The sequence below is a fragment of the Topomyia yanbarensis genome, chromosome 1, assembly GCF_030247195.1.
Source record: "Topomyia yanbarensis strain Yona2022 chromosome 1, ASM3024719v1, whole genome shotgun sequence".
Lineage (NCBI taxonomy): Eukaryota > Metazoa > Arthropoda > Insecta > Diptera > Culicidae > Topomyia > Topomyia yanbarensis.
In genome coordinates, this window is record NC_080670.1 from 35,981,769 (window position 1) to 36,006,039 (window position 24,271).

General features: G+C 37.5%; 1 protein-coding gene across 6 annotated transcripts in view; it reads left to right on the top strand.

Annotated features, from left to right (window-relative positions):
• Positions 1–24,271, top strand: part of LOC131677373 (G protein-coupled receptor kinase 2) — a 208,763-nt gene that overhangs the window by 77,223 nt on the left and 107,269 nt on the right. For all 6 annotated transcript variants that reach the window (XM_058957150.1, XM_058957151.1, XM_058957152.1 and 3 more), the window contains exon 4: positions 21,957–22,052. In XM_058957150.1, the coding sequence (XP_058813133.1) occupies positions 21,957–22,052 (96 nt within the window). The remainder of the gene's footprint in view (positions 1–21,956; positions 22,053–24,271) is intronic.

The following is a 24,271-nucleotide window of genomic DNA, read 5'->3' on the forward strand; positions in this document are numbered from 1 at the left end:
ACCACATTGGCCACCTCTTACGGTTCATGATGGCTCCGGGGAACTCGCCAAGTTCCTAAGCTAATAGCACACCTATTCCCCAGCGAATTTTCTACCGATTTTTACAAACTTGATTTCAAAGTAAAGATACAGTAATCCCATTGACTGCTGAAGAAACCCATTCCGCCAACGTTTCAAAACATAATCACATGAAGATAACATGGGTCTCATGCTGATTAAGCTAATTAAATATTATACTTTTTATTTTAAGTGAGTCAGCGTCTACTTTCGTGGTAGTCTTAGGATACATGCTAAGTATAATAAGAATCTAATAGACATTTCCACAATGTTATTGAACAAAACCAGCTAATGAAGCATAGTTATTATAAATGAGAAAGGCACAATCGCACCAATCGGATTAAAGCAGGATTTTTTGTAGTTTTATTTTTTAACATATTTTTTTGTTTTCATGAAAAATACCAGCTTTGTTCAGTGTATATTTTTTCCGCACTGAAGTTTTAATTTCCTATAACTTTCTAACATGGTTTTGCTGTATAAAATACAGTAATCAATTTTTTTTAGAAAAATGATGCATCCAAGAAACTTTTGCGTCCTTTTCAAAAATTGGTCTTGCACCAAAATATTCTAATTGTGAGAGGAAGTCATGGATACTCGTGAACCGCACACAACTGCAAAAATTTGTTCGAATCGGTGATGGTTCTATTTTATGATTGGCCACTTTCTCATGGAATCCAATATACGCGACACAAAAATTCCACGTGATCAAACACGTTAACATATAAACGCTTATACTCTTCGCGATACTTCAAATCTGGTGACGCATGCGAACATGCAATCGGGATCATTCGTGATCTCGCATACAAGAAAAAACAACATTCCGGTGATCAAGTCAATATGTTAGCACTTGGGAATTTATAAACTCTTCATCTCAAAGCAACAAAACAAATTCATATATACTAGAAATCTCTAGGGCGCCATGGCCACATTCTCGACCAATAAGCGGGAACTTACTCCCTTCCAGATCTGGGCCGTATGTTCGCGCGAACATTTAAAAGCCCACGCGAATATTCAAGCGGTTACACGGTTATACAATCAAATTCATACATACACGTGACACACACGCCTAAGCTATCAAACTAATTAACATACAAATGCTTCAACTCTGCGCGATAATACAACTCTGGTAACAAACACTTGAATCGGTCACGCGGTCTTTAGTTCCTTATCCTCAGTATGACACGTATAAACGACCACACGTTTATAGAAACGCATTAATGCATGAGAAATTACAAACCTGATAGCATACGCGACATGCAAACGCCTGCGCGATAAAAGGAACGCTTACAGTAACATACAAACGCTCGAGGCTTTCGCAATAATGCAGATCCGGTCGTAAGCGCGATTAATCACGGATTCTTTACAATCTTGAAATTCTCCCGATGATTAAGTCAACGTGTTAGTGTTTATAAACGCGGTCTCAAGTTCCAACATACAGACGCCCGCCCTCACGAAATCATGGATTGTACTCTTACTGGAGCTCCCACACTAAAACTACACGGTTATGTAAACGAAAACAAACACGCGAAGTTATTCACACATTGGCATCCGCGACATAAAAAAATTCACGCGATCCAAGAAGTTAACCCACAATCGCTCGTGTCTTTCGCGATAATACAAATGATCTCGCAAACATAAAAACGCCCCTGTGGTTAGATTGGGTAAATTTTGTTACACGTCACGTCCGAAAGCCCGTAGCGTCGGTTCTAGCAGCCGGGGGATTTAGTAATATGAGGGAACTCACGCTAAACAACATTATTAAATTAAGCATTAGATTCAAGGTCCGCGCGATCATAAAGAACACACGCGAATGTACCAATGGACACATGGTTACGAAATCGAATTTATACCCGTGAAATACATACATACAAACGCCCATGCGATCGAACACGTTAATATACAAACGCTCGAGTCCTTCGCGATGATACACAAAGACGAACATACAATCGTGATCATTCATGCACATCTACGCTAAGGTTTTCGCAAACACAAAAATGCTCCGCTGATTTAGTAAACAAGTTAATATAGTTTTTTTCAAAAGCGTGCGATTTTAATCTATCAACACTATCAACCAGAGATTAGCTGGAGACTATATAGTCTTCAGTAAAACTTGCTACATCACGTTCTAGCCTACTCAGTTACATCGTTTTCAAATAATTAAAACAAATCACATTCCTTTACACTAAATAAGTTTCGGAACGAATCAATAAAAATAGCTTAATAACTAATCCATAAAATAGCAAGAATATCCAAAATGCAAATATAGCAATAATGGTGAAGCTAACAGAAACAAAAAAATAATAAAATGACAACACTACCATAAATGCAAAAAATGGTAAAAATTGACAAAAGGAAAAAAAAGTAGAAAATAGTAAACATAACCGAAATGGTAAAATCAGCAAAAAATAACATAACAGCAAAAAAGCAAAATTTTCGAAAATGGCCACTTAATGCAATTTTTCCATAAAAAGTTAGTTCATTCGGAAATTCGTTCGTTTTCCCTTTTTAGACGCTAGCTATTCATACACAGCAAAGAAAATCATGTAACTTTACGTCTTTCCAGATGCACATAAAAGGCGCGTCCCAATTCACATAAATTTACATTTTATTATATGTAAAAATGTGAGATGTTCGGTCTTTTCTAAATCATTCAGTCTGAGTTTTACATCAAAAGAGTCACAATATTCAATTTTACATATAGCATGTAAAATTCTATTATCGGATAGAAAAATACGTCGTTGCGTTGTTTACGTCAAATGTAATTTTATTTTTTTCTAAGAGTGCACATTCATTTGTCTACCTAATTCCCATTATATGATCCTCACTCCGTCATCATCACTGTTACCTCGAACCCGATACCTCAGACAACCAAGATCAAACATCATTGAATCACAGAGACTGCCGGCAGTCAGTTTCTTACCACTGTTCGTTTGCGGTGCAGTTGCGGCATGTTGAACAGCTGGAAAATAATGTATTTTTCACTAGTTTCCAATCGGGCCGCCCCGCTATATGTTCAACATCCTTCACCGGGCAGATATTTGATTTCGCATCGAACGGAATGGTATCAATGACACCCGCCACCGACGTCAGCCAGCCAGCAGCAGCACGCCAACGGACAAACTCACCGGTCGAAGCATTAATCTAAGGCGAGGAAACATCACTTCACGGAACGGGCCGTGAAGGTATGTATGCCCTCAACAGCCACACTGTACTGCAGGCTACAACCAGCAAGCGTACCCCCATATCCAGGGAAAATCTTTAATTCATGAGAGGCACTTAATTATCCGCTGCCAAAGTGCTCGTATAATGAAATGACACAAAATGTGTGGCACACTGCGCGACCAGTGTTGCCAGAGGGCACAGAGCGGTTAATCGTGCCGTCGATTTGCGATCAATTTTGAATTTGCCAACCTTGTCGTGCGAGGCCGGTCTCCACCGTTCGCGCACACCCTTGCTGCTTGCTGTCCCCTACCTCCGACTCACTGCAATTCCACTGGTCCATCTATTCTATTGAGAGCAGCCGGCAACCTTCGCACTTTGTCCCCTTTGCTAATAACGTAACGAATTGAACGAACAGTTGCGCTTGTCGGTTCATTGCCACTGATGACCGAACTAATCCATTCGTTGCTGGACGAGAGCGTTCTATCCGGGTTTTGGGTGTGTGTGTCGTAAAAGCTATCAGCTGGAGGCGTGTTAATAAAATTATTTTTTAAATTTTTTCGGGTTTATAAAATTGAAGAAACTAGTTTTATCCCAAGATAAACGTAAAATGCCAAAATGCTCGCCTTAGGATGATTTTGATACTGCTTACTATTGCGGTAGTTTTGGGTCTGGTGAGTAATTTTTCAAAACAAAATTCGTCGTCTGAAAAAAAAACAATCTAATCAAAGATGGAATGTTTCTTTCGGGAACTAAAACGCTTTAATCATCTGGTTGTTTGACAAGGATCATTGCATTGGCTAATCGGGGACGAGTTTTCTATATAAACACAATGTAAAAAATTTATAAAATCACAATACTACCCATGATCGCATAGTTGTCCCGTTTTCTATGAGATTTCCTATCTTTATGGGACTGATATGCGATCATGGGCAGAATATTAGTGAGTATCAATCATGCACGCAACTTGCTACTGCGCATGGAAACTTTTTCATGCCGAGGAACTACAACATTTGTTTATATACCAATTAAAATATAACATGATTTTTGGAAAAGTAATAAGAAGAACACCGCAGTGGAAACGGCACAGATAAGTTTACGGATCTCAACTCCGGTTCGAAAATATTACCTATATCAACAAGTTACATATTCTGTACCAAAGCAATTAAATGTGTTAATAAACTATCTAAATTGTAGATGACCAAGCTCTCCAAATAACGGAGAAAATCTCGGCCACAAAAAGTTAACACAACCTAGAAAAGCTATTGATTTACCAGAAAAATACATCAGTAGGCAGGAAGGAAATCTAACGTTGCACTGTCAATTACGTCAATCACACGGACAGTCATCGGATCACCACAGTCGGCATCGTCAGATGCGCACTGATTAAAATAATTAATTATCAAACCGCCAGCGACTTTTCACACCCTGCTTCCAGCCCACCAGCGTCGTCGCTGTGGACTGTTTTGTTTCCGACACTGCTGCTTTGTTGCGTATGCCGTCGTCGTCATCGTCGTCGTTGCCGTAGTCGTCACACATGTCTTATGCGTATCTTCATCGCGAATGTATCTCTCCCTCCCTGCCTGTGTGTATGAAAATGAGAAACTGCAGAAATTCAATCACGTACCCGGTCGGGTCGTGCCGCGGTTTATAGCGGTGTATGGACAATTGCGTCGTTGCCTCTATCGGCATCTCTGTGGGTTCAAAGTTTCAACGGCTGTAATCATTCAAGAGTTCGCTGTAGTTGTTGTTATGACGGGGCGCGACGAAGATGAGTCGGAGTTCGTGACCCGGTTGGAATGATTGGATTATAGCGTCCCGGTTTTGGTTCGTGTGAGTATTTGACGGAAATTTTTAGATCGGAGGAAATTGGCAGAGTGGATGCTGATTGCTGGTGCGATTTGAGTTTTATACTTTTCCTTTGCTAAATCAATTTTAATAACAGGAAACGGGCGTAGCGTATTTAGTAAATCGATTGCCTTGTACGCAGCTCACCTGGGTTTATTTGTTTATTTGTTGTACCGTCACCAACAGACCCCTTGGCCCCAATGGTGGTTACTTAAACTAATTACATTTCAGAATACTCATTATTTTAGATTTTATCTAATTCCTTGTCCGGTTGAAGTTAAAAGCCGTTGCCACACTGTTAAACACACGCTGGAGTCCGGTAACAGCGCTCTGGCGCCCATAGTTTGTTCTCCTGAACGGGACTCGCAGAAGAGAGTTATTGCGCAGAGCTCAAATGCGAGCTTGAAGATCGAGGCGTCCGAGAATTGTAGGGCAATTCACCCTGGCAGACAGTAAGTCCGAGACGAACAGGGCTCGAGAGCAGTCCCTCCGGATGCTTAGAGTATCGAGCTGTATTAACTGACAACGGTTTTCGTAGCTCGGCACTTGAAATCTGTTTTGCCAAGGAAGATGTCGGAGTGTAAAGCGTATGAACCGGCGTTGGACGGCCTCGATTCTGTCGACGCTGTTCTGGTAGTAACCCGATCAGAAAGAAATAGCAAAATTATTACAGACTGTGTTACTTTGTTATGATAACAATTTGTGTAATAACTCTGGTCTCGTTAGTTGGTAAAATAACAGAAAACATAACAGAAATTCTTCTAGTATATATCAAAAATATGACAACCTGTGATAGGCTTCTATCAGAATTATAACAAATTTTGTTAGGTTCTCCCACGGCCAATATAGCTTGTATTACCTACTATATAGTATCAACAAATTTAGCGTGCAGATCTAAAAATAGAATAGAATATAGAAAAATATAGCATAAATTAAGGCGTTTTCGTTTGGCAGCAAAAAGCTTCATGTAGCAAAAGCTTTTTATAGTTTGGTCAAATGATTGCATACCTGCTGGCTGATCGGTTATTACGAATATATGACACGCTGATGGTTATTTGTGGATTATAGCGATTTGAACCTGGGTATTCTGAGTTTTATGTGGATGTTTCCTGCATGAACCAAAGACGTTGCTTTCGACTGATGTTTAATTTTAGCATAATATTCCTCGCATCCGTCAAGACCAAAACGATTATAGATGCATCTTGTTTCCAGAACGCACACATTGAACTTTGCCAAAGCCTACGGACTGTTTATTTTCCTTATGTCATACGCTTTGTTTTCATGCAGTTTTACTCACTACTACAGCTGTCTAAATTACGATAGACTGAATAGCTTTATGGTATCTTTGCAGATTAGGAAAATGGCTATTTTTAGATTCTGAATAGTGTACATCGGCGCTTCTCTTGTACCTTAACATATTTTACACGATTTCTAGTAATAATGTCGACGCGATGTGGTAACATTGAGTGGATAATTTACGTACACTATTTAACGGAGAATACGGCAAATGTTATTTATGATTCCGAATCGATTCAAATAAACAAATACCATAGTTTTGAGGATTGCTTTTTGAAATTTTAAGAGGTTTTGTTATTAGCACTTTTAATATGGGGAAGATGAAGTCAGTACAATTATCGCAACCTAATAATTCCCAGAAATACAAATGCAATCTATCAACTGCGGATATTATAACAGATAATCAGAAAATTTGAGAAATTGTTGAGGATTCTTCGGTGTGACGAATTCTAGAATATTTCATGTTTTTCTAAAATATATTTTCCATTCTAAATTTTGTTTTATTTTAAGGGGAATTATTCAATATTTTTACATTAAAGTTTTTAGCTACTTCAAGCATTATTTAAAATTCATTTAAATTGTAACAGCGAACGATAATACCAGCTGGGATATGTATATAATCAGAGATTTCTAGGCCAGCTTTATGCAGCATACTAACAAATATTAATATTTCAACAATTTGAACAGGTCGCCTTATTTTGTTTTAACTTTCTACAAAATGAATCAAGTATCTTGACTATTACGAAAATTTGCTAGCTCGATGATTTTTTTAAGAGGAACGAAACCATCGAATACAGCAGAAACATTAGAACATTGCGCATTCAAAGCAAATTGTCAGTTCAACCGTAAAATGTCAAACTTATCTTACGTGGAATGAAAAGATATAACAATCAAGTAACTCAAACATTTTTATGCGAAGTTTAAAAAAATGCAAAATGGTAGTTCGGAGAATGCACAAACTGGCCAATTTTAATTGTTCATGAAAAACCCGCATAAATTGGAGAAATCGGACTGAAGATCCTCGAAGATCCTCAAAATACATAACGATATTGTAGAAATCAGTATACAGAAAGTTTTTAAACTCTGAAAATTCGTTTTCGTAATATGCACAATTGATTGAAAGAAAATTAATCATATAACCATTTGACTAAACCATAACAAATAGTTTTAAAATGCTTTTTTATTTCAATTCGCGTTTTATTATTTCATCTGGAGTGCTTGATACTTCCTGCATCTTTTTCAAAATAACTTTTATATGAAAATTATAAACTTTAAAATATCTTGTTGATAACTTTACGATTCAAAAAAAAAAAATTGAATAAAGGCATTGAAATCATTCGCCCCATATTCGAAATTGTGTGTCATACGAGTGTCTCAGAAAGCACATAATCTTATAATCAAAATGCAACCAAGTAAGTCAAACACCATACTGACAAGTTACATCTAAAACTTCGAAAATTTGCTTTAAAAAGTTGAATAACGACGCATGAAAAGAGACTTCAGCGTATTAGTAAATGGACGGTTATTTGTGTAATGTAACAATCATTCACAGTTGATTGTTTGATTTGTTTATTGGAGCTTTAACCATATGGTCATTTGCCCGCTTTACAGTTTACCGTTAGCGTTCAAAGATAATTGTGAAAGAACATATGTATAACTTATTATAACATCATCGTTATATGCGTACATTAATATCATATTAGCAGTGCAATGATATCACCGGAAGATATAATCTTGATATATGTTTGCTTGCCTTGCTGATTGGGATATCACAAAGATAACACAGCGAGTAATAAATATCAACATGAGATATAAATTTGATAGCTTTCTGTTATGTCTTTCTGATCGGGAAGGTTTCCAAACAGCAGAACAATATTCCAGTGTTGAGCGAACCAGCGCTCAATAGAGAGATTTTAAACAGTATACGTCCTTGAAGTTTTTCGCTATTCGGAAGATGAACCCAAGCTGTCTTGATGCCTTATCCACAATGGATGATGTATGTGGTTTAAACGTTAGTGCCGAACCCATGATGACTCCGAGATCCTTCACGTACGAGTGTCTTGGAATACTCGAGTCGAAGAGATGGTAGGTAAACTGATGGCGTTTCCGCGTGAACGTAACGATTGAGCATTTACTCGGGTTTAAAACCATTCTGTTTAGATCACACCATGTACTAAAGCTCTCCAATTCACTGAAGAAACACGGCATCGGTTTTATCACGTATACGTCGAAACATTTTCATGTCGTCGGCAAAAGAAAGGCGGGGTCCTTGTAATTTGATGTTGACGTCATTGAAATAGAGGAGGAATATCACTGGATCGAGATGGCTTCCTTGTGGGATGCCGGATGTAGCGAAGGATGGTGTAGATAGACAGTCCTTAATGCTGATTTGGAGTTGCCTTCCATCGAGGTAGGAACGAAACCAGCGCAGTAGTTGTCCATGAATACCGAGTTTGTCCAGCTTCGCTATTGCGATATCATGATGGATTTTGTCGAAGGCCGCAGATAAATCCATGTAAATAACATCGGTTTGTAATCCGTCAGCGAATCCATCGAGTACATATGTTGTGAACGAGAGCAGGTTGGTCGTTGTCGATCGTTCTGCATAAAACCGTGTTGGTCGTCTGCAATGTACTGTTTGCAGTGAAAGAAAAGAGGGTCTAAAACAACCAGCTCGAATAGTGTTGACACTGCACTTAAACACGAGATTGCCCGATAATTGTCAATGTTCGATTTGTTTCCTTTTTTGGGAACTGGAAACATGTGCGCTCCTTTCCAGCAGGAAGGGAATGTTCCAGTAGTGAGTGATAGCTCGAAGACTCGCCGAAGTGGCTCAAGAAGCCCGCTGATGCTCTTTTTGACAAAAATCGAGGGAACGCCATCTGGGCCCGGGGAACTAGATGCTTTCAGCTTGGAATTTGCTGCTAGAATGGCAGCATTATCGACACAAATTCGGTTGATCCTAGAGAAGGAGTTAGATTTGCAGCGGCAGCGACTTGTTGTGGGGAAAGGCTGTCGTCGGAAAAAAAAACGCTTGAAAACTTGTCGGAGAACAATTGGCAAATTTCCTTAGTGTCGGTGCCAAAAACTCCATTTAATGACATACAAGATGGTAACCCGGATTCTTTTCGCTGCTCGTTCACATATTTCCAAAACGACTTGGGCTTGGATTTCAGTTGACGTTCGACGTTTCGCTGGTATCTAAAAAAGGGTTCGAGTCCCAACCCCACACATAGGGTTAGAGATTTTTCCAAGAAATTTCTCTAACCCGAAAAGAGGCGAATGACCTAAAGGTTAAAACCCCTATAATCAAAAATAAAAAAAAAAATCAATAGTGATAAATGAGTCAGCTGTCGGCAAAAAATAGATTAGTTTCACTAAAATTTCTTGTCACTATTAACGCTCGGAATACCAAGGGGTCAAAAAATAAGAACGCTTACTTTGACCGGTTATATCTCAGCTGTTACTTAATCGATTACAAATCTGTCTTCACCACTGGAAAGGTATGTATTTTGTAAACACGTCGCAATAAAATCGAATAATAGAGTTGTCTATCGTAAGTTATAGCAAAAAGAGTAAAACAAAGTTAGCGAAAAAAATGGGAACGCTACATTGACTTGTCATATCTTAGCTGTTTGTTCACCGATTTCAAATTTTTCTTCACCATTGGCTAAGTATATGAGTAATTGTAAGAACAGTAATTGAAAGTCAGTATAGAAAAAAATAAACTTTTCTGTTCAAACAATCGTATCTCGGCCGATTGTCAATCAATTTCCATTTTCCTTGCACCAATGAAATCCTTTGAGCTTCTAAATTTGTGATATATGAATTAGACAGTAGATAGTAGTAGAAGTTACGCCAGTTCAGATACCACAGAACACTTCTTGTTGCATTGGAACTGATGTAATGGCCAGATTAAACAAACCACTGAGAAATGCCAAACATGAACATTCGTGTCGTCATTTTGAAAAACTCAATAAATTCTCTACGCGACGAGCTCGAAGATTCGCACCAAAGTCGACAAATACACCGGTAACTGTCAATCTCATACATGAATCATCACAGTTTCGTTGGATTTAAAAATATGCGAATATGTGTGTCACGAGTAAGCTTCGCATTGCGTCTGCACAATTAACAGATAAAAAGGGACGCTCAATAACCTAGATTTCACCAGTTCATTAACACTAAGCTATACGTTGTGCCTTTCGCATATAACTTCCAACTGTGTAGACTAAACTATAAGCCTACTTCTGCTCACCTTCAATCCAGCTCAGCTGTCCCGTTTAGTGATCAGCTAACACAACTACCCGTTTACAAGCTTCGAGCACAAAAGCGTAAACTTCCATAAAGCCCGCCAACATCGTAGGGCATGTGTCAGGGAGCGACATCAATTAGTGCCAAACGGGGGTAAATTTATAGCCCAACTGTCCATCGAGCTCAATTAACGCGAAAAAAAACTAACCCTATTAGATTTGACGAGCAGCTACCCACCCTGGCTATAGGTTCGCGGCAGTATGTATACTAGGTACGAGTGGTTAGACTTGCTCCATCGAGGTCCATAGTTGTTGGAGGTTATATCAGCCCATGTTGGAAGCACAAGAGTGACGCCGTGATTCAGTGGCCCCCCGAGCACAGCTAGAACAAGTTTCGGCGGTACCCGGTTTATAGACGATATTGTTTTTGTCATTCATTCTTAGTTTCAATTCAGGGAGGATTGAATTTACGGTTGTGGGACCGCAAAACTAACTGGAGTTAGACCGTGACAACAAATGTTATTTTATTTTAGTAAGTCGAGGATTTGTGTTTCGATTTCATCCCATCAGTATCTGGCAAGCCGGCTTGGTCCCTTTAAATCCATAACGAAATTGTATTTGCTTATGAGACCGTTTAAAAACCCGCGAAATTTTTCGAGTCGATAAAATGGTTTCTACATCCTGAAAATCCATAGGTCGTCTGAAAATTTACAGGGAGTCTCGCACAAGGTATACGATATGTTTTTAAAAATTGGAACAGGTATTTTACAGAAATTCTTCTATACGTATTATATATTTCTTCTTTGATAAGTTATCGTTTGCGCCCTCTATTTGACGAAATGTGTAACTAAAATTGCGTAGCGAACTTAGTAACTTCTCTTATCAAAGCTGGATTGATATGCAGTCTTCGATGTAGTTGTAGGCATTTAAATTATCTTTGTTATTATCACTTGTAGTGATATTCTTATGCGTCCAGTGCCATCTAACGGTGAAAATGGGATATACTGGGGTTTCTTCGTGTAAATTGTCAAAAAATCTCATACAAATTTCAAGCAGCTGGCCCGGTAAGTAGACTTGTCCGATTTTGTTTGAATTCGGAACAGGTACTCCTGGTGGGACTGGGAATTCGACTCACGGGTGAGTCGGTTTCTGAAACTCGTATTTTTTCCTGGACAGTTTAATAGATAGTATAATAACTAGTAACTGGAGTATAAAGTATTTCCTTTAATCGAGCGTTGCGAAGCAATGATCAGAAGTACACAAAATATATGTTTTCAAGAATTTTACCATTTTTGATTTTTTTGTGATTTTTGCTGTTGTGCTCTGCATGTAATTTTTGTTGGTTTTTCTAATTTTGCCGCTTGTGTGCTGTTATTGTCATTTTGACAATTGTAGCTATGGTGATATAATCGTTATTTTTGAATTTCTGACATTTTTTGTTTTTTTTATAATAAAAGTAAAGTTTCTGTTATTTTGATTTTATTTCCTCTTTCTACTGTTCTAGTATTTCTTATTTTTTTGCTATTGTTCTAAATCTATCTGTTTTTCTATTTTTGTTAATTTTGCTGTTTTTGCCTTTTTTGCTTCCTTTCGGCTTGTTTGTTAAATTTGCAATTTAAGCAACTTTTTTCAATTTTGGTTGTTTTTGGCTATTTTCGTTGTTTTAATTTCTGCTTTTCAGTGTTTTTATATTTTCTTTTTTCATCATATCATTTTCACATTTTCTCTTTTTTATATTATTCTGTTTATATATTTCTTTTTTATATTTCCTTTTTCATAGCATTCCTTCTTTTATTTCTCCATGTTTTATGTATTTTTCGTGTTTTTCTTTTTTATTTTTCTCTTTTTCCAATTTCCCCATTTTTCGTATTTATGTCTTATTTTTCTTGCAATTTTGGGATTTGTTATTATTTTGCTCTTAGTTAACCCTTTCATGCCCAACTTTTTTCTAATGCATGTAGGGTTTCGAAACTAATTTTTCTTGAAAGCGGTAGGGTCAAGAAACTAGAAAAACCTTTTTTCATAAAGGTAGGTGCTTCCCTTGCAGTGCTAGAAGCTGCTAAATTTTTACCTTCCAATGCTCACTGCAATTCTCCTAGAATATTTACAATAGTCCAATTTATTGGAAAACGTAGCCAAAAATAGTCTAAATTTATAGGTTTTATCAGTTTACACTAATATTGCAACATAAAGTTATATGAAAAATTCATTTTCTGTCGTCAACGTAAACTGTCCCTGGCAGCACTGCTCCATCAGAATTCTATCAGACTAATTGCAATAACTTCAGTTCTAGAGCTGATCCTTGTAACTGTTAATACTCAACTGAAAGCCAATAGTCACATTTTTCAGCCTTATTTGTTTTTGTGAGCACATCTTGCCTCAATCAAAAGTTATAGCTGTTTAAAAACGTTGTTGTCCACAAACAACATGGACATGAATGGGTTAATTAGTTGTTATTTTTGCTATTTTTGTTTTCCTTGCACATAGTTTTTTTTTCATTTTTGTAATATTTGTTATTTTTGCAATGTGGGCTATTGTTACTATTTTGCTATTTTTCCATTAAACGTGATATTTTTATTATATTCGTTTTTGCTGTGTTTCCATGCACGCTATTTTTATGTTTTTAGATTTTTAGCGATTTATGCAATGGTTATTTAGCTATTCGTGTCAGTCTTGTTATCTTTGCCGCCTTCATTATGATTGTCATTTCTGCTAATTTTGCTATTATTACTATTTTTGCTTTTTTGGCTGAATCTGGCTATTTTGAATTTTTCTTATTTTTGTTGCCTTTGTTTTTTTGCTACATAACAATTGTATTTTATCTATTTTTCGCTATATTTTCTATTTTATCGATTTTCTATTTTTTGGTATCTTGCTATTTTTGTTATTTTTGATATTCTGACCATTTTGGTTGGTTTAGCTATTGTTGGTTTTTGATAATCTTGCTATTTTCGTCATTTTTAATATTTTTACTATTTCTGCTCTTTTTCTGGCCATTATCGCTATTTGCACCATTCATGTTAAGTTCGGCTGTTTTTGTCATTTTTACAATTTTTACTATTAGTAATTCTTTACTGGTGTTTCTTTTCTAGTTATTTCTGCTATTTTTGCTATTGTCAACAATTTAGCCATTGTGTCTATTTGCTTTTCATCTATTTTTATATTGTTGTTTTTCATTTATGCAATTTTTTCTTTTAATGATTTTTTGTGTTTCCTACTATTATATGTTATTGCTATTTCACTTATTTTCGTTTTGTGCGTAGTATTATTTTCCTTTTCATGTTATTTTTGTAATATATATGTAATTTTTGATATTTTTGTTATTTTTTCCCATTTTTTCGTTTTTTGATATGCAATATCTCTTATATGTTATTGCTATTTCACTTATTTTCGTTTTGTGCGTAGTATTATTTTCCTTTTCATGTTATTTTTGTAATATATATGTAATTTTTGATATTTTTGTTATTTTTCCCATTTTTTTGTTTTTTGCTATTTTTCTTAATTTATTGTCTTTGCTACGATAGTTATTATTTCTATTTTATTCTTTTGCGCTATTTTAACGATTAATACGAAAAAACCACAGTTTGCTTAATTTAGCTTTTTCTGCTAAAGTATGTTTGCCTTTCTCATATAAAGAAAGGCTATGCAATCACTGTAAAAATCGACTTCTTAACCGAGGCCCGGAGAGCCGAGTGTCGTATACCATTCGATTCAGTTTGTCGAGATCGGAAAATGTGGTACCATCACGATGTCCAAATGATGTAAAACATGTTAAAATGGGTGCAATGTGACTTTAATTGGCGGGTCTAGATCAATAATGATCAATCAAAGTATCTTTGACCACATTGGTCACCTATGACGGCTCATGATGCCCCCGGGGAACTCGCCAAGTTTCCAAACTAATATCACACCTATTCCCCAACGAACTCTTGACCGATTTTTACATGGGTGTTCGCTTTCAGAACCGCTATAGCAAGCCAGACCAAAGCGAACACCCATGTACCACCCATCACTCCTTTTTGTAAAGACAGTATGCTTAGAATAAGCCTCTTAACAAGGAACGAATGAGCAGATTTGTCCCCTGAAGATGATGCGAACCCTGCATCGAAACGTCGGAGTAATCATAACATAATTCGTTTTAATCCATAAGAGACTGCTTAGCCGAAATTAAGATCTATTTGTGTACGTTACAGTCGAATCCTTCAATCAATACATCTTCGCCAGTTTAAATCAAAATGGATCTTTCCGTGTATCTAAATAATAACATATTCTCTGGGTCTTTTAACGACCTAAAATAGTATGTCCTCAAATGGCTCCCAATGTACGATTGGAGCTTTCCGGTTTTTATCTGCAAATAACTATTTGCGCACAAATAAGAATTCTTGCTTAAAGGATTTTGCCTGTGAGCTCTCAAGGACATTTTCAAGTCACGATTGCTTCAACCTGAACAAAGTTGCAGAAGGCTCATCATCGTAAGCAACTGAATTAGTTATTTCCCTCAACGCTTCCTTAATTCCACTCAGATCCGGTGACAGCTAGTTCCAAACCAACTACGTTTACAAAATTAAACAAAACATCCTTCCAATTAGCAATCCCTCCGCCGCCTGCAGAATGCAGAACTATCACAGTGATAAACAATCCGACGCGCTCTGAATGCACCAAGCTGCTGCAAACCGATACAAACGGATGCAAACCGAACTCAATCACTGAGGATCTTGATTCGCGCCGGTTATAAGCGTGGATCTATGCCTGCCTCTGTGCATCGTCGGCCAAGGGGAAGTTCTATAGCCATCTTTCCATTTATCATCACGAGGCCATCGACAGTCGCCTGGCTGCCAAGCCAACCCGGGATGGGCGTCGAAAGAATAAAAGTACATAATGGGAAAAATCACACCAACGCCCGACGACCAGGCAACGGAAATGTGAATTAATTGAGCAAATTGCATTTAGATAATAGTGAACAAACTAGGTATTTCATTTATCGCACTTGACGCAGCCTTGCTCTAACAACTGATGTAGCACGATGTAGCAGGCGCTTTTGAAGCAGTATCGCGAGTTACAACTATTTGTAGCATTATCGTTATAGTTCACACATTCGTTATGTTAGTTTAAAATATTGCATCTAATGTTAACAACAATCCATATTTATTAAGCTCGATCACCAAGAGAATAAATAATTCTTTGTCCAATCTGACACCGACTACAAAAATTCTCATGTCTTCGATTTGGTTGAATTGTTTTTTCGAGAAGCCTTCGACCATTTTTTCGAGAAGCCTTGAAAATGAATTCGGCCATTTTGGTAGATATTCAATGTAGCAGTAGCATAATTGAAAGACTTCCCGCTACATCATCACAAAACTAGCCTGGTGTACGCTGTTCGACTTTAGTTGAACAATCACGCCAGTAAGTACAGTACAGATACATACCGTTCATTGATTGGCCGAGTTTTTAACCACCGCACCCCTGCCCTAGCGGCCTCTACCACCTGTCCTGGCGGTTTCGCGTTGGTTACACCTTGTGTCCAAGCGCACAAAGTGAAACTAATTTGATTTAGGTTGCTGTGCCCCCCCCCCCCCCAGAACGGTCCCCGGGCGCCAGGGTTCACCGACTGAATTTACAATCTGACAGATTGTGATAAATCTTGCTATCTGGTCGACACGTGGCTGCCAACGGCGCCGGGTAGTTGCAAGTTGGAGGTTATGAAGAGGAGCTAGGATGATTTAATTACAGGAATGTAATATCGAGTTTAAATATTATTCTGATTGTCTGCCAGCGTGGTGGTGGGCTATATCCAGGTTGTAACGAATAAGGGGAGACTGTTATAGGCAATTTGGCGAACCATTTTGTATTTCAATCAGATGGAATAGTAGTCAAAATAGTTGAAATTGCTGAGCTACAGATTGGTATTCATTCTGTATCGGAAATTTATACCATTCAACCAATGGACTGGCGTGGCCATCACAACGAAAGGAAAGAAGCTCTTCTTATTTCCCCGCCCCTGGCAGCTTTCCTTTTTTTTGCAAATTATCAATGTAAACTTCGATGCGTGAAAACACAGCCGAAAATGAAGAGGAAAAATTGCTCAATGTTCGCGCGGTGCTAATCGTCGGTGTTCAAGTTCAGGACAGGTGCGTTTTAGAAAATTACGACCGGCTGCCGGCCGGCACATTGTAAATGGGCTGGTAACAGAAGCGATTGATTCAACGTCCAATTTTTTACCTTGACCATGCACTTGGAGGTCTCATTCTAATACATTTACAATTTCGTTGCCTCAGCAATAGTATTATGCAAAGCATTGTTTCGTAGTTGGTTAACCCAAGCAAAGGCAAAATGTTATGGGCATTATTATTGTATAACAAAATAGTAGGGTACATAACTGGTTTGTTATAAATAATTTTAAGACATCTGTTTTGAAGCGTTTGTAGCTTTTTCAGGTTCGAAATGCCCCACACAGATACAAGGTAGTTCAGCAATGAGTGGATGTGCGCATAATAAAATTTTAGAAGTACATGCTGGGGAACAAAAGAGCATAAAGTATCGTTTTTTTTAGTGTTTCGGATTCTCCTCGTCAGTAACCAGCACCATCTGGGTGTCCAGTTAGACTATGTATCTGAACTAGTACCCAAATTAGCACTAGTTAGACACTAAATTCCAAAAAGTCACACGTCTTGCGTGAACACTAAACCACTGGCTTATACCGAGTGATGTCTCGATAGTAAACACAGAGGTTCTGTTTGTCGACGAGGAATATGAACCGAAACTGTCTTTTGGTACAAGTACCAAACGCCTGGAATTATGTAAAATTCCCAAGTGGGAAAAATTTTGGACAAGACCAATTTCTTTGTGCATGAGGGCTCTGTGCTTACTATCGAGACATCACTCGGTATAAGCCAGTGGTTTAGTGTTCACGCAAGACGTGTAACTTTTTGGAATTTAGTGTCTAACTAGTGCTAATTTGGGTACTAGTTCAGATATATAGTCTAACTGGACACCCAGATGGTGCTGGTTACTGACGAGGAGAATCCGAAACACTAAAAAAAAAGAAAAAAAAAACGATACTTTATGTAAGGCATGTGCCCTCATGCACAATGAAATTGGTCTTGTCCAAAATTTTTCCCACTTGGGAATTTTGCATAAAAGAGCATACTTTACGCATAGCCCCACATAACGATGCAACTTTTCTCTCTATAGATTTTATATACTCAATCCAGGAGAATGTGGGATCTAAGTGAAGTCCTAAATATTTGAAGCAGTTAGATTCCTGAACTACAGCCTGTCCCATTCTTGGGTCTGGATAAATGCCTATAGGTCTTCTAGATGAACAAAACAGCATATATTTTGTTTTGATAGGTTCAAGAATAGTAGGTTTTCGTTGAAATACGTCGTTAGTATTTTTAAATACGATTCAATGTCGCGCACAATATTCAGGCAGTTATTGTTCGGGTAAAACAACGCTGTGTCATCTGCGAAAAGACGAGGAGTCCCTTTTATCCCGAGTCTACCTAGGTCATTGATATATAATAAAAATAACAGTGGCCCAATATGACTGCCTTGGGGCACTCCCATTTCTATTGGTCTATATGAGCTATAAGAGTCTCCATTAGATACGAATTATCCTTCCTGTATTTCATTCGTACAGTTTAAATATAACCAATCAACAATGAATGTTACATATCAGGCCCGTGCGCTGAAAATTCTCAAGGGAGGCGTATTGATTTTTTTCGTTTCTTATATAAGGAGAATTTAGAAACCTTCAAACGGCGACGATTTTTTCCGAGCCTTGGAAGACTGAGTCTTGTGTCGACTTGGCTCAATAAATTGAGACAATGTCTGCTATTGAGAAGGAATCTTGATCAGACACCACCGCCCGCCTGTTGGATCATGGTAGTGTCGGATTCTTTTTGTGGTTTGTAGTAAACCTACCGACTAAACCTAAATATCTTGTTCCTACCAATCTTTATCCTTTCGGGGCCACCGTTATGTATTACTTCAGCAGGGATTGTGCTCTGGTTCATTTTATTTTGTGTTAATCGTTTGTGATTTTTTTCCATTTATGCTGTTTCTTGCTTGCTGTTCAGCCTTCGAGGTATAACTGACCTGCAGCAGTCCAATCCAGAGATGTCGAACATAACTACATTCATCTCTTTAGAACCATTTTCGCAGGGTTTGTTATCCTTGTTGGCGATACTCGTTCCTATTTATCTACTAGCTGGTGCTGAGAGTTTCTCGACGGCGGAATTTCTCCGCATACCGATGTCCATTTTCATGAGCTACTTAGTTCTCAGCCACTCTGGCGCAGTGATCACCTACGGTGAAATTTCTCCACACAATGATATCCTGATTTTCTCCGAGTTCGTGTTGTTCAATTATTATTATTTCTCTATAACTGCTGTTGCTAGCTCGCTGACCAACCTTTGCTGTGTAACCGATCTATTCACAATTGTTGTTAATATCAAAACATGTCGAGACGTGAAACGATCCAGCGATGCCGACCAACTTGAATTACATCCTTTTACAGCCCTCTCGCAGGGTTTCTTCAAAACCTTATTTCTAGAATGACCGAACTCAAATGCAACTTTGTGTATCAAAGCGGCTCACAGTATTTTTTTCCAGATCAGGAAGTTAAGGAATTTTCAAAAGTCATTCAGATTTCTCATGGGAGGGGTTCGGACCCCCAAAACCCTCCCCTTTGCGCAAGGGCCTGTAACATATTGAACCAAACCTTCGTGCTTATCAGGTCATTTTATTTGTAGGAGGCTATCGAATCCGATTTAAATTATTTAAGAAGACGTGAAGAAATAGACAGGAAACTGCGGTCTAAAACCGAACTTATAGCTGGAACTCTTTTATATCTTAATGGGACAATCTTGAACCTTGAACAATTGTAAAAACTTCGTTTGTGTAAAGTAAAAAACCCAGACCGGAGAAGCAAACTCAAATTTTAGGTAATACAGTCACATTTCATATGTGGCTTTTCTAGTTATATTTTGCCATTATTGTAACTTTCCTAAAGTAGACATTTAAATGTAGCGAATGCAGTGGTTTTCATTCTTATATCGAATCACGTAGAATATTGTATTAGTAAAAACAAAGTAGATAGGCGTGGAATCAATGAACGTAAATAATAAACCTTCGTTGCGCTTTCCATCGATTCGCGTAAATTTATTGCATAGAAAGTTTTCATCTGTGCGCAACGTAAGCACAGATTGTTATCATGGACGCATGCAACCACGTATACACATTTGCCTCAAGCATTGAACCCAAGCGAACGGTGTACAGTTGTACAATGCTTGAATCAAACAGCTGCGTGAGTGCATCGTGTCCGTACACGAATGGAAGATACGTACCAAGCAAAATTATTCAACGCTAGTGACGAGGGGCGGAGTGAAAGAGACAACTAGTACCACGACCGCTATGTTAACAGTGTTGGCATATGTAGCAATTTTGTGCACGTGTTTGCGTTCGTGATTTACATAAAATGTGTACTTGAAGTGAACACAGCACAAGGGAAAGCATAGTGTTTGATCGGACAAACTCGATCGTCTGTTGAACGGCACCGCGCAGCGTACCTCCAGAAAGCATGTAACGAAGTGTTCTGCCTGCAGTTCAACAGGCAACTGAGCTTGTCCGACCAAATCTGTTCCTTAAATAGTCGATGACGTCATTTATAGAAGCGTTGCGCGCTAGGTACCTAAATTTGTCGCGCCAGACTTGGGAAGCGCTACTTTCTGTGTGCAAATGCGTGGTATTTTAACTATGTTATACATTAATTCATTTTTTAATGCTATTATATCAAAAATCTATGTGTTTATCCATTTGAATCTGTTCTAAGAAACATTTTTGAGTGATATGTGCAATAATTCCGAAAATTTATCGTGAGATGGCTAAAATATAAACGTTTAAAACCTAACCACTTTTCGTTTCATACCATTTTTGTTGAATTTGCAAGGCTTTTTTAAGGCTGGATGGGTCAATATCAAGCCTCAAAATTGCCGGAGAGACATCTGCCTCGTTTGTGATTTTAGATGGATTGAAGCGGGGCGCCCACATACTTCTTCGCACACAACTTCGGCATTTTTGGCGTTGATCGCAGAGCAGTGGAAGGTTCATTTGTACATTTTAAAAGACAGGTTGCCAGAATCCAAATGACTATAAACACTATCGTATAGTCGCGCTCAAAACGCTAATACTCCTTGTTGCGCTGTACGGTCATGAGGTATGGGTGTTGAAGGAAGCAGACTATCGAATGCTCAGTGTGTTTGGGAGAATAATTCTGCAACCGATACTCCGTGTTACAGTAAAAAATTAAGAATAACACAGACGCATGAACCACAAGCTATATCAAGAATACAGACATGCTGACATCGGAAGGCTGATAATACACAGCAGACTACATATAGCATAGGCTGATAATACGCGGCTGGGTTGGGCATGTAGCGCTGACTTAGCACCAGATAGACGGTGCACCAAAAATGGAAAGACTGCTTTTGTTCACGACTAAAAAACTGCTCGGTAGCGACGTCCCGAAGGAACCAGGGTTCTGTGGTGATGAAAAGCATAGTAAAAACGATACTTGTTCTCGACTATTGGGAGAAAATGGCTTTAAAACAATTATGTGCAGAAAGGTTCACTACTTATCTTCAGAAAGTCGAGGAATTTGCGTTTCAACTTCGTCTCATCAGTACATGATACTGTCAACTTACTTGGCAACCACAACCACTAACAGTTTTACCGGCAGTTACGACGATGACTATATTAAAAATGGGATATGTTTTATGCAATTCATTTGAAATCACCATTCAGTTGAAACACAAATTGTGAGGATTTTTAGTTTGTTGGAATTACAACTTATATTAAAAATAACGCATTCATGGTATCTATAATTCAGCAGAACATCATTACCCACTGCAACAGTTTAATAGGAATTGTAAATTCCGAACCATTCCGAGCGTGAAACAACCATGGAAACATTTAATTTCAAAATTTCGCCAATGAGCCGAATAAAAAGCCGGCAGAGGGTCCGGTCGGATTTGCATTATCTCTCAAGCGGAATAGGGGGAAAACCTCCTTAAATTTAATTTCCATGCTATATTCATATTCACCCACTCAGCGAAAACTCGTTCCAGGCCCGCTATGATGTTACGTGGAAAAAGTATATGTACTCTGAAACAAAAAAAAAATCCAACCAACCGATTGTAGCTTTCGAATCACAAAAGAGCCCGAACAGCACATTTGCCGTTGTGGCCTTGTAACCCCCATTCCCCATCCCGAATTCGAAGTCGAAATGTGCTGATTTGATGCGATGATTAAAAAAAATCCTTTCTTTTCTCTCTGTCTTTTCAGGAGGGTCCGATAGCAATAAGGGTAAAAGCAAGAAATGGCGTAAAATTCTCCAGTTTCCACACATATCGCAATGTATAGATCTCAAGAACAAAATAGGTAAGTCCGTGTGTGTGTGTGCTCATACATTCATATATCTGTCGAGGAAGGAAATTTTCCTCCCTTTAAACCCATCACAAGTTCAGTGGCTTTGGTGGAAAATTTTCCTCTTTTGTTTCCGTTCCGTTAATGGTGCTTTGTCGGAAAAAAAATTACTGCCGCATGGGAAAATAGACCGAGATCCAGTGTTTGCGTTGCTCGAAAACGAGTTTGTGTGGTATGTTAGGTATGTATTCCGTCGATATTTTTTTCCGTTGAAAATTGCCACATTTTGTTTCAATTAACAGATCAGTAATATATTTTATGCTGGGATGTGGATGTCAGGCAACGTATTTTTATTTCATCTGATCACTAATTAATTCGGAATAATACTATTAGTATGGGGAAGGCACTGAATTTTGCCGGATATGGATGACCACATTCAATGACAGAAACATATTTTTATTGTTATCAATACTATACTCGAATTTTGCATCATTTTGAAAATTGAATTTTTTCGTACCCATGTTTGCTGTGTACTCAATCGTCCTGAAACAGACACCATTTTATTATTGAGAGCGTTACACTGCCCACAAAAGCATTAGGCTGTTAGCTACCATTTTTGTCGAAAATTAGTGATCTGGTGAATTATACTGGGAATTATCACAATCTGCAAAACTACCAGTTTGGTTCTGAAAATATCGCCACATAATACCAAAACTAGATAACCATAACCCCCAGTGAAAATGTAAATCACGATGAGCGTTTTTTTCGGTTTGCTGTTTTTTTAATATGGGACTTGCACTGCATTTCAAACTTGGCTACAGTGAAACAAATGCCCGTCACATTTTTGGGGTCACTTAGACATCAGTTTGGGAGCTTCTGAATTGATGGAATATTAAGTGGCGCATTTAGATTGTTTTTTTCGGAACCGCATATAGACAATGCGTGCAATCTTCTGACATTTACACGATCTGAGAAGGATGAGGTAGTAGATGTAACTCTCTGCTCCGACAAAATTAAGCATGAGCTGGCAAACTGGCTTGTGCCCAAAAAACAGTCATCTGATCACACAAATCTTAATCCCAAATTCCTAAGCTGGAACCTTTACGAACAGGGTTTGGAGTTCGTCCATCATCATTAACGTAGCCCAACGATTCGGTTACTCCGAATCATAACCAAATGTTCTTTAGATTTTCATGGCCGCCATTCTGCCGTGCTGGGATTCGTAGGATTTATTATAGATTTGTAAAACTTGCAAAAAGCTACAGCTTGATTATGATGAAATTCTGCTCATTTCCGTAATTCCTAGTAATTCCTTTGTAGTTCGAAGGACTTTCCTAACATTTGCTTTAATTTCTGCAGCTTGAAGGATTTGAGTGAAAGCATTGAAGGATTTGTTTGAACAAAAAGATCTAAATTATTAAAATGCACAAAATAAGTAAAATGAAAAGGATGAAGAACAAAACGAGAAAAGTTCTCTAAATTGATCTAAATGCATTCAGAAAATTAATATCATTTAATAGAAAGACAAATAAAATTAACATAATTAACCAAATCACAAACATGTACAAAATTAACAAAATTTACTACATTGACAATTTTTTGTAAATTAAGCATATTAACAAGATAAGAAAATTAATGAATTTAAAAAAATATGGTACAATTAACCATTACGCGAAATAATATTCAAGAAGTTCCATAAAGTTTGAAATAATAGAATAAGGAAAAATACGGATATAAAATACAGATAACAAATAAATCTAAGAAAATTAAGAGAGTTGAACTAAAGAAAAATCAGATTTTTTAAATTTAGTGCATTTTAGAAAATTAGGAATATAATTGAAACTAAGAAAATTGAGCAAATTAAAAATAATGATTAAATCAGGAAAATTCGAATATTAAAACAATTGGGAAAATTAAGAAAATAAAATTTAGGAAAATTGGGAAAATTATGAAAGCTAAGACAGAATTTCGAAAATAACTAACAATTAGAGTATATTAACAAAATCTACTGAATCGACAAAATTTTGAAAATTTAGCAAATTAGCAAAACAACAAAATTTACGTATTGAAAAAATAGGAATTTAAAAATTAACGCGAAAAAAATATTCAAAGAAATGCAAAAAGTTGAAAATAATAATAAAATTATGAAAAATTGGAAAATCAATAGAGAAAACAAGTAAGTGTAAGAAAATTAAGAAAGTTAAACTAAAGAAAAATTCGATTTTTTTCAAAAT